The sequence below is a fragment of the Myxocyprinus asiaticus genome, chromosome 2, assembly GCF_019703515.2.
Source record: "Myxocyprinus asiaticus isolate MX2 ecotype Aquarium Trade chromosome 2, UBuf_Myxa_2, whole genome shotgun sequence".
NCBI lineage: Eukaryota > Metazoa > Chordata > Actinopteri > Cypriniformes > Catostomidae > Myxocyprinus > Myxocyprinus asiaticus.
This window is the reverse complement of record NC_059345.1, coordinates 7,129,455-7,145,588: the sequence shown is the minus strand read 5'-3', so window position 1 is coordinate 7,145,588 and position 16,134 is coordinate 7,129,455. Positions and strand designations below refer to the sequence as shown.

At 38.5% G+C, this 16,134-nt stretch overlaps 1 protein-coding gene across 3 annotated transcripts in view; it reads left to right on the top strand.

Annotated features, from left to right (window-relative positions):
• The window catches only part of LOC127411953 (zinc finger protein 609-like), an 89,189-nt gene that overhangs the window by 62,858 nt on the left and 10,197 nt on the right, over positions 1-16,134 (top strand). For all 3 annotated transcript variants that reach the window (XM_051647932.1, XM_051647919.1, XM_051647928.1), the window contains exons 3-5: positions 2,101-2,317; positions 12,075-12,162; positions 13,445-15,752. In XM_051647932.1, coding sequence (XP_051503892.1) covers positions 2,101-2,317; positions 12,075-12,162; positions 13,445-15,752 — 2,613 coding nt within the window. The remainder of the gene's footprint in view (positions 1-2,100; positions 2,318-12,074; positions 12,163-13,444; positions 15,753-16,134) is intronic.

The window sequence follows — 16,134 nt, the reverse complement described above, 5'->3', positions numbered from 1 at the left end:
TTTGTTATAATAAGTGATATTTTCTAGAACAAAAATGAACTAATGAATGAGTAAAAAATGTTGCAAAAACCAATATAATGATCATGTTTTGTTTAGGGTTCTATTTAATATAGAAGCCTTTTATATTGTCACACATTATACATTTGCACATATACAGTGAAATTCTTCTTTTCACATATCCCAGCTAAGCTGGGGTCAGAGCGCAGGGTCAGCCATGATACGGCACCCCTGGAGCAGATAGGGTCAAGGGCCTTGCTCAAGGGCCTAACAGTGGTATCTTGGCAGTGCTGGGGCTGAGCGATTATGACAAATCATAATTGATGATCATTTTGCTTGATATTGTAATTGCGATATTCATTTCGATTTCGATTTGTCGACTTTTTATGGGGCAACTGCATGCCATATTCTTTATGTAGGCTACACATTCAAAACAAGCTGAAAAGTGTTTTCAAATTTTGTTTACATTTTAAATTAATTATACAGAGAAACTGTGCAACACAACAACAATACTAGAATACTAGGATGTCGTTTCTGATATGCTAATAGATTAATTTAAACTTTTTTTTTTTTTTTTTTGTCTAATGCATTCAGTGCACACAATGGACAAAACTATTTTGTAAATAGACAATCTTGACACTACGGGAATAGATGTAATTGACACTTTTCATGATTAGTTACAGTGCTGTGAAAAAGTATTTGCCCCTATCCTGATTTCTTCTGTTTTTGTGTTTATCTCATACTAAATTGTTTCAAAAATTCAAACAAATTCTAACATAAAACAAAAGCAGTCTGAGTAAACACAAAATACAGTTTTTAATGATAATATTATTTATTGAAGCAAAAAAGTTATCCAATACCAACTGGGCATGTGTGAAAAAGTATTTGCCCCCTTAGTTACTAAATCCCCAAATCTATGAAACTGCATTCATAATGGGGTTCAGCTGGACTAGACACACCCAGACCTGATTACTGCCAGTCCTGTTCAATCAAATCAACACTTAAATAGAACTATTTCAGCAGCATGAAGTTGGCTAAAAGGTTTCACCCAGTAGCACACTATGCCAAGGTCAAAGGAAATTCCAGAAATGATGAGGAAAAAGGTGATTTGAAATACATCAGTCTGGGAAGCGTTACAAAGCTATTTCAAAGGCTCTAGGACTCCAAATAACTACCGTGAGAGCCATTATCTCCAAATGGAGAAAACTTGGCACACTAGTGAACCTTTCCACAAAATTCCTCCAAGAGCAGAGCGACGACTCATCCAGGAAGTCACAAAAAAGCCAAGGACAGCATCCAAGGAACTGCAGGCCTCTCTCGCATCAGTAAAGGTCACTGATCATGACTCCTCTATCAGAAAGACACTGGCCAAAAAATGGCATCCATGGAAGAGTGGTGAGGTAAAAACCACGCTAACCCAGAAGAACATTAAGGCTCGTCTGAATTTTGCCAAAACACACCTTGACGATCCTCAGACCTTTTGGGAGAGTGCTCTGTGGACTGATGAGTCGAAAGTGGAACTGTTTGGAAGACAGGGGTCCCATTACATCTGGCGTAAATCAAACACAGAATTCCACAAAAACAACATCATACCTACGTTCAAGCATGGTGGTGGTAGTGTGATGGTGTGGGGTTGCTTTGCTGCTTCAGGGTGACTTGCAGTAATTGAGGGAAACATGAATTCTGCTCTCCACCAGAAAATCCTAAAGGAGAACGTCCGGTCATCAGTCAGTGAGTTGAAGTTCTAGCCCAACTGGATTATGCAGCAAGACAATGATCCAAAGTATAGGAGTAAGTCCACCTCTGAATGGCTCAAACGAAGCAAAATTAAAGCATTTAATTTATTCCTAATTTTTTTATATCTGTTCTGGCGTAATCTGAAACGATCTTATCATTTGGCAACATGTAGCTGAGGGCAGTAAATGCAATAAAAACGGCAATTCCTATTTCCTAATATTATTTCTAACTTGCTAAATGTTTAAATAACCCAAATATTAACATTCTGTCATCATTTACTCACTTTCATATCGTTCGGAACCAGAATTGTTAAATTCCTCACAATTCTTATCCCTGCTTACCTCTTTCTCTCTTGTCTTTCTGTAGATGGAGTCTCCTGTCTCCACTCCCGCCCCTCCACCTCTTCACCTCCTCGGAAACAGTGACATTGCCTCACCTTGTGAGCAGTTGATGGTGCGCACACGCTCAGTGGCTGTCAACACCACTGATGTGGCCCTGTCCACGGAGCCCGAGTGCCTGGGGCCCTGTGAGCCTGGCACCAGCGTCAACCTGGAGGGCATTGTGTGGCAAGAGACGGAGGATGGTAAGAAAGCATACTTTTACGAGTTTATAACCCGAGACACCAGAACGTGTGATAAGCTATGAGGACAAAGGTTGATTTATAAGATAAGACCGTAATAAGGTCTGTAACTTTGTTGGCATAGTGTGTGTTGTAATTTGATGTAAATTTACAGTTAGTTCCATTTTTCTTATCTGATTGTGCTGGTATTCAGTATAACTGCACTGGGACACTTCACTGTCTGGATCACTCCGCTTGTCTGGGTTTGCAGCGTTCCCGACAGGCTGTCATTCTGTGTGTTGCTTGGCGACACGCAATGGTTTACCCTGCTTTGGCTTTGTTTGGAACTATTTCAGCTAAAATAGACAATATAGACAAAAACTAGACAAAATAGTTGACCATATTGTGTCTGAAATGTAAGTTGCCTTTCTGGACTACTTGCCATTGTCCAATCATCGACATCCACTTCATAATTCATTATTCAGTGACATTACAAGTAGATAAAAACACTCATTAGCATTATATACACCAGTGATGTAATTCACAAAACTGCTTGGTCTGTTAATGCATAAAACATTTAGATTTAATAAACAGTACATACCCCATATTCTGCACCCAGATTTAGTTTTTCATTATCTTGTTTTTCAGAACATTGTTTGAATAGTAAAGGGACCAGTTAAGAGAGGCAAAAAGTGAGTTTGTGGACTAATATCTCAAGATACTTTCCACAGAAGTAGATGCTTAAAATTTGTTTTTCTTTATGCGAGTCTCCTGTGAGTTACTAATAAAAGCCTGAAAACTGGCAGCATGCCACAGTGGATGTCAGTATTGCTTGTTCAGAACAGCCCAGAGTTACTAAGTGGATAAAAATCATCCAGTCTTAAAACTGCTGACCAATGAAGTGTAGACAATTATCTATCGGATTCTATTGTTCTATCTATTGGTCGTTCTATCGTCATTCTGTTGGTCGTTTTATCACTCTCTTGTTGTTTTATCTATCGTTCGGTCTATCTGTAGGTCATTCTGTCTGTTGGTCTATCTATCTATCAGTCGTTCTATCATTATATCCATCTGTCATTCTTTCTATTGGTCGCTCTGTCTGTCATTCTATCGGTCGTTCTGTTGTTCTATCTAATGGACCTCCCATCGGTTGTTCTATCTGTTGTTCTATCTATCTTTCTGTTGGTCATTCTGTCACTTGTTTTGTATCTCAGTCATTCTATCAGTCGCTCTGTCATTCTGTTTATCATTCTGTTGGTCGTTCTATCGGTAGTTCTTGTTCTAACTCTTGTTTATTCATCGGTTGTCCCATTGGTCGCTCTATTTGTCATTCTATCGGTCATTCTGTCGTTCTATCTAATGGTCCTCCCATCGGTTGTTCTAGCTATTGTTCTATCTATCTTTCTGTTGGTCATTCTATCACTCGTTTTATATCTCGGTCATTCTATTAGTCGCTCTATCATTCTATCTATCATTCTATTTAGAATTTTATTGGTCGCTCTATCTGTCATTCTTGTTCTATCTGTTCTTTATACATTGATCATCCCATTGGTCGTTCTGTCTGTCGCTGTATCTGTCGCTCTTCATTCTGTCTATCATTCTGTTGGTCATTGTATCATTCTATCTATCTGTCGGTCTTCCCATTTATTGTTCTATCTGATGCTATATCTGTCACTCTTCGTTCTATCTATTATTCTTTTTGGTCGTATTGGCCGTTCTATATGTATTTCTATCTGTCAGTCATCCCAGCTGTCGTTTTTTTGCCGCTATATCTGTCACTCTCTCGGTCTATTTAGCATTCTTTTGATCATTGTATCGGTCGTTCTGTCATTCTATCTATCTATCGTTCGTTCCATCTGTTGTTCTGTCTGACACTATATCTGATAGACACTATCTTTCTGTCTGTCATTCTGTTGGTTGTTATATCGATCGTTTTATAATTCTGTTGGTCATTCTGACATTCAATCTGTTGTTCTATATGTTGTTTTATCATTCTATCTGTCGGTCATTCTGTCATTCTATCTGTTGGTTGTTCAATTTACCAGTCAATCTATCGGTTGTTCTGTTGTTTTATCTATCCGTAGTCCTATCTATTGGTTGTTGTATCTGTCGCATGCTCTGTTCTCTCTGTAAGTCATTCTATCTATCTGTCAATCTATCAGCTGTTCTGTCTATCATTCTATCTGTCACTCTATCCATCATTCTATTGGCCATTCTATTGGTCATCCCATTGGTAGTTCTACCTATCATTCTATCTATAGTTCTGTTGGTCTTTCTATCACACATTCTATCTGTGGTTCTATCTATTTGTTCTGTCTGTTGTTTGTTCTAGCTGTCGTTCTATCTGTCGTTATATCAGTTTGTTCTGTCTATTGTTTGTTCTAGCTATATATCGTTCTATTGATATATCGGTCGCTCTATTGTTCTATCGTTCGTTCATTCTATTCTTGGTTCTATCATTTGTTTTTTCCATTGGTCATTTTGTCTATCTATCAATTGTTCTATCTGTCGTTTTGTTCTATCGTTCATTTTGTTCTATTGGTCAGGTGTTTTATCTATCAATTGTTCTATCATTTGTTCCTTATGTTGTTCGTTCTGTCATTCTATGTTCTATTCTGTTAGATTTCAAATAAGATTAATTACCAAAAATAATCATCTTAATTTGCATACTTGCCACATGCTGAATTCCCGCTGGGGATCAAAACAGTACATCTATCTCCATATCTTACATAAAAAAAATAAATCAAACCTGCCTCCTGATCATTTCAGACTCTCTTGTTCTTTTAACAGCTTCTTACCCCGAGCAGAAAATGATGCCTTATGGTTCTAGATCAATTCATTTGAACTAAATCTGGCCAGTTTCTGTGGCGTTACATCTCTTGAGGATTTTTTGTATCTAATCATAGACCAATGCAAGAGCTGTCAGTGTATTCTGCTCTGCAGCAGCCTAAGCCTTGATAGTCTTGATCGCTGAGCATGAAAAGGAACAATTTCCCCCAAATCCTTAACTGAGAGCGTATCTAGGCTATGGGTAGGCAGTGAAGTACATGCCGCCCACACTCAGCCTGCTGCCATCGTCGTGGTGCCGCCACATACAGAAAGCTGCCTCATCAGCATTCACAGCGCACAGGCTCTAAGTGTTTTCTATTTCTCTCGCCATGGGCGCAGTGTGTGTGTGATTCACCCTGCTCCTCTGTGGCCACTCCAGTGTGTGTGTGTGTGTGTGTGTGTGTGTGTGTGTGTGTGTGTGTGTGTGTGTGTGTGTGACTGTCTCTGAAATGGAGAGAGAGCACAGTTGAAAGGTCAAGAGGAAAAAACTAATCTATTTATGTGGCCATTCACAGTCCACCAATGCCACACTTCCCTAAAGATGTAGTGTGTAATTTCTGCGCCACTAGCATCACCAAATGGAATTGCAAAGTGATGATAGTTTTCAAACAGGTTTCCCCAAACACTCCCCAATCTATTGGTCAAACAAACAGATAGTCACGCCCCTAACTCACACCATTGGTTGAGAGAATGATGCTGTGTCAGGCTGGTCAGAATGCTTCTCATCTTTTGATGCATGTTATATTTTCTATTGGTGGTGTTGGGCAGATCTGTATTGTGGCGACACTTGGTGTTGGTGGAAAGTAGAGCAGTAAGATTCAGCATCTTTCAAACACATTGAGATGTCATTCTGCTGTGCTACACTCTTTTAAAGATGCCTAAGACAGTCCACCCACACTTCTAAAAAGGCTGATTTCCTAAGTCCTAACACTGCCACTATGTTCTGTTTATTTTCGTTCATATTGCTGTTGTTTGAAACTTTAATACTTATGTGCACTTTTCGGAATATAAATTATTTTATTTTTTTTAATCATCTGAAAGGTCCTGTGACTTTTATAGTCTGAAGCAACTTATTTACATAATTTAAGTAATTGATGTTGGCAGGTCAAATACATGCATACCAAAACATATATGCTAAATTAGCCTATTCAGAGTATTTTGCCTTTACAAAGTACAACCAATTTAAATACCCTGTCCTATCTTAACTAAAAAACTTTCTAAAAGACTCTTGACTGCTGTCAGTAAAAACATTCAGTCAGTGAACCTGATAATTAAACCATAGAAAAGAGGATTGCAAATATCAGAAATATCCATAGATAGACAGTCATTAAAGTTAATGAATGAATAGAAATCAACAGGCATTTTGTTTTACTCAAAAACTGAAAGCTGTTTATTTGTAAACAGCATAGAGTTACATATGTTATAAACAGATGTGGCCCATTTGTTTTTTTTTTACATTTTTCTCCATTAACAGAATATGACTTAAAGCAAATGCTCCCGATTAAAACAACCGGTACACATTTTCTTATATCTTCTATGGTAGAATGTGAAAAAAAAGTGCAGTGTGTAGGTAAATACGATTTTTATTAAGCTTCCGTATATGATTGTATGTTAAATATGAGTATAAACGTGCAAATCAATGAAAATTATTTCATTTTACTCTCCCTTGTGTTCATTTAGTGAAAAACTGTGGGAAATATGCCTTCATCATTTTTAAATAGATTTCTATTTAATGCCTTTAAAATAGTAATTCTACATGGCTACAATGGCTGTTTAGATGAAATTATGGTTTCTCTGGTTTAAAACAAAACACTTTTATGCTATTTCAGAGCAAAAACATAATTATCGATATATATATATATATATATATATATATAGAATATCATGAATTTTCTGAAAAATATCTAGATATAATTTCTGAAGCCATATCGCCCAAATCAGTGGTGTTTAAATTAGTGTATAGGTCACAGACAACCGGATCGTTAGGAGCAACTTCTAAAGCTAAAGTGTGTAATTTCTGCGCTAACAGAACGGCATTGCAAAAGTAAAGATCTTTTTTTCACCGGACACTCAAAATGAAGCTTTGGAACCAAAGTGGAAAGCACTATTTTTTTAAGTGATTGTTTTGGATTCTCTAGATGTTGTGCTGCTGTAAATTCTCAAAAAATAAGCAGTCTTTAATTGTAATGTTTGGACCCTAAGATTTCCGTGATGCGGAAAACACGGACTGAATCGAGGAATCCAGTCATAAATACGGATTTACCTATAAAATGCAGATTGTCAATTTTACATATTTGTGATTAAATGTATATATGAATGCACAATTAATCATAATTGATCTGCATATGCTGTTCAATTCCAATTGAATGCGTGAAGCCGGCTGCTCATACACTGAAAACACCTCATCATGAGCTTCAGTGTGTAGTAAATGACAATGAGCAGAGCGCTCACTCACCTTGAAGCACGCAGCACATGCAGACTGTATATTTATATAATTAAATCGTAGCCTTTTGCGATATAATAAGCACATTAGGCCATATAGTGAACTGCTTATTTGGAGGTGAGAAGCTGTCATCAATAACAAACAAACTGAAAGGGCTTCATTCACTTTTTTCGCCTAAAAGCTCAATGGAACTAGACACAGGAAATTTAAGATGCTAAAATGTAAAATTCAATGTATTAATAATACATAATAATATATCAATAATAATTACATTATATTTAAGCAATATTTCACAAGCAATAGAGGTAGTTTTCATCAATGCTTTCATTAATAAAGCATTAAAGTACTGTGCAGCACTGTATTTGACAAAAATAACTCCAATATTGTGTTTTAGATTGTGCTGTGAGGATCTGAATTGAAGCACTTTATTTGATCAGAATAATGCAGTGGTATGTTGGTAATTGTTCTGTTTTCAGTTCTTTAAATTCATTTAATTAGACAGGTTTTTTAATGAGGAAATGTAATTAAACTTCAAAACACGGAATTCAGAAAAAATAAAATGAAAAACAACTAAATTGGGAAAAAAACAAAACTGATTTCACAGTTTTTTCATAATGGTTCAGCCCGATTTTCAGCCCAGCACGTGAACCCCCGAATGGCAGGAGGGTAAGGGCAGACAGCTTTCAGTTCATGATGAAACAGTCAGAGGCAGATTGGAGCAATATTTCTAGGCATTACTCTGACACAAATCCTCTCGGCGGGATGCTGGTGGTAGAGCAGGGTCGTGTTGCTGTGGCATCCATTCTCACAAGCCATGCATGCTGATGCCTCCAAATGTCAGCCCTAAATCTTCTGGAAGTTTATTGCTCTTGAAGTGGAGCCCAGAAAGCCCTCACCCACAGACTATGAAGGGCTTGGTTCCAACAAACACAACCATGCCAAACAGCAGGGCTCAGATGCCAGTGTCCTGATGCAGCATTCTTTCCAAGGCCAATTCAACAAGATATTGTATATCAGTCTGCTATTTTATTGCCAGTTAAAAGTGATTATATACAGTGGCCCTAAAAGGTGTTTGGACAGAGAAAAAAATAATTACCAAAATTTTAATAACTACAGTCTTGACCAACACAAAATAGATATCATTTGAAAGCTTATGACCAAAACTGAACATGGGCTTTAAAAAAGTGCTCTGTTTTGATCATTTATGAACCATTTTGCACTTTACATATTATTGTTATCGTTTAAAATGACTGATCAAATAGCCATGTGTTATATGTTGTTGAAAAACTCTCAAAGAGTAAGTACAAAAATATAGATTAATAACTTAGTACATGTCTTTGACATACATGTTACATGTAAACAGGTGTTGCTTATAAGCCGCGTTTTTGCTTATCACTTCGGGCACATAAATTATCACATAACATTACTTAGAGGAGGGGAGTCCTGTTAAAACGAGCCCACACACAACATAATCGGATGCATAGATCATTAGATTATCCACATGAAGCACAATGTGCACACATCACATAATGTGCTATCTGGCTAAAAACACGTTAGCTTTCCTGGATCAGATGACTTCATCTGAAATTATGTAGAACACTAAACCAATCGTATAATAATTCAGATCACTGCAACCAGAGGTGAAAGTCATCCAAATATGGGCAGAGATATATGAAATGTGGGCTCATGCCTGCATGCTTTGGAGAGGGAGCATACCTTTAATCATTGTTGTGTTTGCATGTGTAATTAGTTCTTATGTACAATTATTATGTTTTATTTGTTTGGAGAGGCTTTTGGACACTTGGATATATAAAATTTGTAATGTTTTAACTTTTGATTGCTTTGTCATATCAATACAAAATTGTACTCAGTTACAGGTGACATGATTGGAAACAAAACAAAAACATTTTTTATTTTTTTTATTTTTTTTGTTGCCATTTTATTTACACCCAGAGATATATAATGTCAAATCAGAAAAAAAAAATACAAGTAAAAACATTTTTTGGAAAATGTACTTAAAATGTATGAATTTAATTGCATTGTACAACAAAGCATCAAACCAAGTGTTGGCTGCTAATAAGTGATGCTCTGAGCCATTTTTGCAATGAATTTTAACCAAATCTTTAGGATTTTTAGTGGATGTATGAAGTCAGTTCCCCTCAAGTTCACATAGGTGTGCTAGTGGAGTAACCACAGGTGTAATTCAACACATTAAGGGACAATATTTGCCCCATGGATTTGAATTTCAGGGGTATTTTTTACCTTTAATAGGGCTAATGTTCTCGAATCATGTAATTTAAAATAATGACAAATTCTTTCATTTATAAATTTGTTAACATAAATTTTCAATCTGTAAGTTTATGTAAATATGTGCACCTAGGCCTTGAATACAGAATATTAAAGGAATATTCGGGGTTCAATACAAGTTAAGCTCAATCGACAGCATTTGAGGCATAATATTGATTGCCACAAAAATGTATTTTGTTTAAAATAAACAAAAATCTGGGTTACAGTGAGGCACTTACAATGGAAGTGAATGGGGGCCAATCCGTAAACGTTAAAATACTCACTGTTTCAAAAGCATAGCCACAATATATAAACACTATGCATGTTAAAAATGATTTTGTGTGATAAAATCGCTTACTAACCTTTACTGTGTAACGTTATATGCAATTTACAACTTGGTTGCCATGACAACACAACCAGCTCAAATTATATACAACTTTTAATAGATTAATTAATGCAAGTTCTTTTATAAGATTATAAGCTTCACATTTCTGCCTTTAAACCCTCCAAAAATGCATCCACTTCCATTGTAAGTGCCTCACTGTAACCTCGATATTTATTTATTTATTTTTTTTTTAGAAAAGGAGGAACAAGTCAATGTATTTTTGTGGTAATCAACATTATGCCACAAATACTGTCGATTGACTTGTATTGAACCTGGAATATTCCTTTAAGAAATATATCAGATGTCACACATAAAATAAAGCAGCGGAATTAATGCAGGACCACATTTTGAATTTTGGGGGCATTTTTGTCACTTTTGGTGCCATTTTTTGCCCCAGCCCCTATTAATGTTTGTCCCCGACAAAGATCCATATGTTCTACAAAGAAATCAATCAAACCTGCCTCTTATTTCACATTCTTGTTCTTTTAAGTAAAAAAGTCAATTAGGAATATGACTATGTCAGACATTGCCTGTGCATGATGTATTAATATAAATTATAAAACCACACTTGTACAGCACAAAGACAGATCTCTGTCAAGCTGGCCTAGCCTTTTAAGTCCAATAGTGCTGTTTTTAATGGAGTGTTAGAGCACAGCAGCGCATTTGCCAGGCTTCTGTTTGATCCACTCTGACTTCTGAAGGGCATGAGAGGTGAAATGCAGACCATTTAGCCTCATTTAGCCTGGGTTCAGACAGGTGGATAGAGCACCAGTAATGACTGCAAGTGAAAGAGGAAGGGGCCTCCGCTAATGTGCTCCTCCGCTGACCTCCACTGACATTTTTCAAAGAAACGGTCATGAATTCAGCCCTCACATGCTGACGCCCACACTGTGGTTATTGGGAATAATGGAAAACAAAACAAGACAAGAGGGTTTGTTTTTTCAACATCATTTTAAGTAATTTGGATAGTCCAGGGAATGATTGCATTTGCTGTGTTTGGCAATGAGTGAGGCTGGAAAGTTTCTGCATAGATTCTGGAGACATTGACCAGCTTGAAATGCTCCAAAAACAGCATTATCTCATGTGCTTTCTGCTTATTATTACACATTTCACAGATTATGTAAATGATTACATCACCATTTGAGAAAACCTGGTCTAATCGCTAAAACTGTCAATTTGAACCTTCAGTATTTTTACAAAAACATAATATTCTTTAGCCACATCAGAAATACATTTATTAACCACTGTGTTATCACTAGACTGACGATGAAGAGTGACTGAAAGCATATCAAGCATACCCAACATTATTCTGCCTCTCATGCGCTACTAAGGGCATGTAATTGCAGTGCCATATTGATTTTTCCCTTGTATTACAGTAGTACAAAATTACAGAAAGGTCCTGCTCTTACCTGAGCAATCTACTGTAGTGAAAGCCCTGAACCACTACCAGTCCTTTTCATTTGCTTCAGCTGTTTTTACACAATCACTATAGTATTTGCTGAGGCAGAGGCAGCTCACACTGCTGCAAAGTCAGATGGAGGACAGCATCAAACAATTTTCCTCCCAGAAACGACTCTCCTTGCAGCTTTTAGCTGCTGTAATCATGAATCGCACGGTAAAAATAGGATGGCTGCTTTGAGAGTGCTGGCCTTTTGAAACCTCTATTTGAACTATTGAAATGGGAATGGAGGCATCAGGGTTATGCATGGAATACTGAGAATAAGAGAGATGGAGAAGGAGCTCAAAGGAGGTTTGAAATGTGAAAAGTAGAAATGTGCATTTGAACCTTTTGGAGAAGAATTCTCATATGTAATAAGGATCCTCTTGATGTTCAACAGGTATGCTGGTGGTTAATGTTACTTGGCGGAACAAGACATACGTTGGAACACTTTTGGATTGTACCCGCCATGACTGGGCTCCTCCAAGGTATACAAAGATTGTTTTAACATTTCAGATCAGTGTGCTTATCAAAGTAGATTCTCACTGCAACCCCAATTTGCATCTTATTTTAGTTGAAGAAAAATGGAGAGGAATGCAAGGCCAAAGTTGATATCCCAGTTTTGAAATGTATTAATCAAAAAGTTAGGCAATAATGAATTTTAAGATAATTTAACTTGTGACGTAAGCGTTTGCATGCAAACAAAAACAGAATGCAACAGCAGGGTCTGTAGAGGTAAGACCCATTTTTAAGACAGTAGTATATCTTTATTTTGTTGTGCTGTCAAGATTATATACTTTTCCGTCACAAAAAGTATATGTATGCAAATTTTGATGCAACCATTATGTTTGTATGTTCTGAGTGGATCAGAAATCAGTTTTTTGGTCTTCAGGCACAGCAAATGCTAAATGTTTTCTAGTCCATATAGTATTCTTCCCAAATATCCTATTCAGCAGTCTCTGCCTGACTGTCAGCTCCCTCCCTCCACCCTGCATCAGTTCCCACTGGACTAGCAGCAAGTCAGGTGCATCACTCTCCAGGTGTATCACATCATAACCCTCAGGGATGAGACGCACTCTAAAGACGAACATCAGCCTATCAACAATAGAGTTGCTTCTCTGACGGGACAAATTAATTTAAATGGTGTTGCCAATCCTTTTTTCCTTCTCCTCTAAACATTTCAATCAATCAATTTATATCTGAATTAATCAATTTATAATCTTAATAGTGTAGTATTTTTGACAATCCATTTAACCAACACTGTTTATTCATTTCTGTCCCAAAAACAGTAAAGACCTTATTTTCTTTATATATATTTATGAATATAATCTAAGATGAATCAAAGATTTAATTTATGCATAAGAATGTTTTTTTTTTTTTTTTTTACTTACACCTTTGTACATAAGGTCTACACATCATGTATTGAAGTTTGGCAGATCTAAATGTTAGACTATGTAGTATTCTAACTATTGAAAAGTACTGAAGTATTAATAGTATGTTTTTGTATATACCTTGCATTTGTGTTCTAATAAATCTTTTAAAAAAAATATTATGCTACATTCCAAAATCACTTTTTAACTAGATATAAACTCATTTCTATTTTTAGTCTTGAGTAAAAATTTAGTATCTAGTATCTTTTACCCTTTAATTTTAGTATAATACCAAATTATTATTACATTTGTTATAAGTTTAATGTAATCAAAATGGGGTTTGTACATGTCGCATTTGATAGAAGATCCCATAAAATATCTTTTTAATGTTCTTTTTAAGATTCTGCGAGTCTCCCACAAGTGACCTGGAGATGAGAAATGGCCGCGGACGTGGAAAGAGAATGCGACCTAACAGCAACACCCCAGTCAATGAGACCAGCAATTCGTCAGATAACAAGGGCAGCAACAGCAGCAAGACCAGAGCAGGTTCCAACAGCAAGGGTCGCCGCGGCAGCCAGAACTCATCTGAGCGCAGGACTCCGCCCAATAGTAACACAGAGGACATAAAAGCCAGCCCCTCCTCAGCTGGCAAGCGCAAGAACAAGCCTGCATCAGACATGGAGCCTAACTCCAGCTCTGAGGACTCGAAAGGCAACAAGCGCATGCGTACAAATTCAAATGGTGGAATGATGTCAACGCTCCCAATTCCCATCATCAAAACAGAGTCCCTTCCTCCTCCTCTAGACCGAAGCTGTTCCTCACCAGTACTGATTGACTGCCCACATCCCAACTGCAACAAAAAGTACAAGCACATCAATGGTCTAAAGTATCATCAAGCTCGTGCTCATAATGATGAAGATATTAAGTTGGAGATGGATGGGGACAGCGAATATGGTGAAGAATCTTCTCTCCACCCAGAGCCCGGAAATTGTAATGGAGCTTCGATTACACAAAAAGGCTCTCTTTCCCCAGCACGCTCTGTAACACCTAAAGGGAGAGGGTTTGATGCTCAGAGTCCATCACCCTCTCCTGGAAAGTTTGGCTCCAAGTCGAAGAAAAAGAATGGTGATACTGAAGCAGAAGTTTGTGGCACACCAATGGAGGGTTGTGAGGATGGGCCTTGCCTTACTGCCGATGAGGCTAGCAATGACGGCATGGAGGACCGGAAGACCAAAAAGCCAAGCAGTGGTGCCAAGTCTGAGAAGATGTCCCAGAAGAACATGAAGTCCTCCAGGCCCATGGCTCCATCTCTGCCCTCTCAGCAGATGTACTCTCTGCAGCCAACGTCATTCAGTGGCGGAAGCCCCAGCCATCCTCCAGGGATGGGCAACATGTTGCAAGGTGTCCCCAAGAGTCCTCAACTAAAGGGCGTACAGTCTAAATTGGGTGTACCTGGGGACTCATCACCAATCAATCCAGCTTTGAGTAACTCTAAGGACAAAAAGAAAAAGGACAAGAAGAAGAAAGATCTTGGCAAGGATGCAGACAACCCCAAGATTCCAGGGAAAGGAGGGAAGGTTGAAGATGGGAAAAGCCCATATTCTGAGTCATCTGACCCAGGAAGCAGGAGTGAGGGTCATCACAATGGCTCCTCGGACCCTCATCAAAGTCGCCTAGCCAGCATGAAGGCTGAGGCAGATAAGATATACAGTTTCACGGATAATGCTCCCAGTCCATCCATCGGGGTGGCCAGTCGGGTAGATGGCAGCGGACAGCCTCTCACTCCCCTCCACGTAGTCACCCAGAATGGGGCTGATAGCTCTTCGGTTAAGACGAACAGCCCTGCATACTCTGACATATCTGATGCAGGAGAGGATGGTGAAGGCAAATCAGAAGGGGTCAAAGGCAAGGCAGAAGATCAGTCGATGAGGGACAGTGCAAAGAAGGCGCTCTTTCCCCCACAGACATCGAGTAAAGAGTCCTCATATTATGCTAGCTATGACAATTACTACTCTCCCAGTTACACCCACCCGAGCCCTGGTGGTACCACTGCCAGTGCACCAGTGCCGGATGGCCAAGCTGTGAAACTGAAGAAAGAGGATGAGCAAGAATCAGCAGAGGAGAAGGTGAAGGTGGAGGCACCAGATGAGTGCAAATCTGAGGTCGCTTTAAGTCAGCCACACCAACAACAACAAGCCTCAGTCATCCAGCAGCGCTCCAATATGTACATGCAGCCCCTCTACTACAACCAATACTACGTCCCACCTTATGGATACCCGGACCAGGTATATCACAACCATCTCATGAACACTAATCCAACTTACAGGCAGCAGTACGAGGAAAGGCAGAGACTTATGACCGAGCAGCACAGGTCTGCTGAGAAGAAGCCTGAGTCGGGAGTTAAGGATAGGGAAGTCTTCATGAAAGAGGATTGGAAACAGAAGGGCCCTGTTCCTCCAGGCCTTACAAAAGCCCCCAGCATTTCAGACCTGGGAAAGCCACAGGCTCCTGGCAAGCAGAGAGACTCTTCCTCTGACCCAGTCAAGTCAGTCATTATCCCTAAAGGGGAGGAGGCCAAGCTGCAGCCACAGCAAGCTGAGGGGCTTAAAATGAAGCTCAGTGAAGCTGGCCATCATGGAAAGGATGACTCAAAGGCAAGTGTAGAGTCTGCAAGGCTGGGAATGGAGCAGACCATGTGGTACAGACAGGTGAGGCAATCGTGTGGTTTTTAAACTGAATTACGGTTTGTTTGTTTTTTGTTTTGTTTTTTTGGCAAGTTAAAAATATGTTCTATGGGAACTTTGGTGGTTTTGGGAAAAAACATGCTTTGTCCAGATATGAATGCCCCAAATATCAGCATGTGGTCAACCCACTCAAGAAACAGGTACTTGGTATTAAAGGGTGATCCTATCACAATTGGACAGTGCTAAAGACGGGTGTTACGAAGGTCCAAAATGATCCAGTCTTTCAAACCACATTTCAAAGTAGTCAAATTCATTTCTGGCGTTGTATTCTAGACAACAGTGAAGAACTTCCTTGTCTTCTAAATGGTATCATTGTACCAAAACAAAGGGTTTTAAACTAAAACCT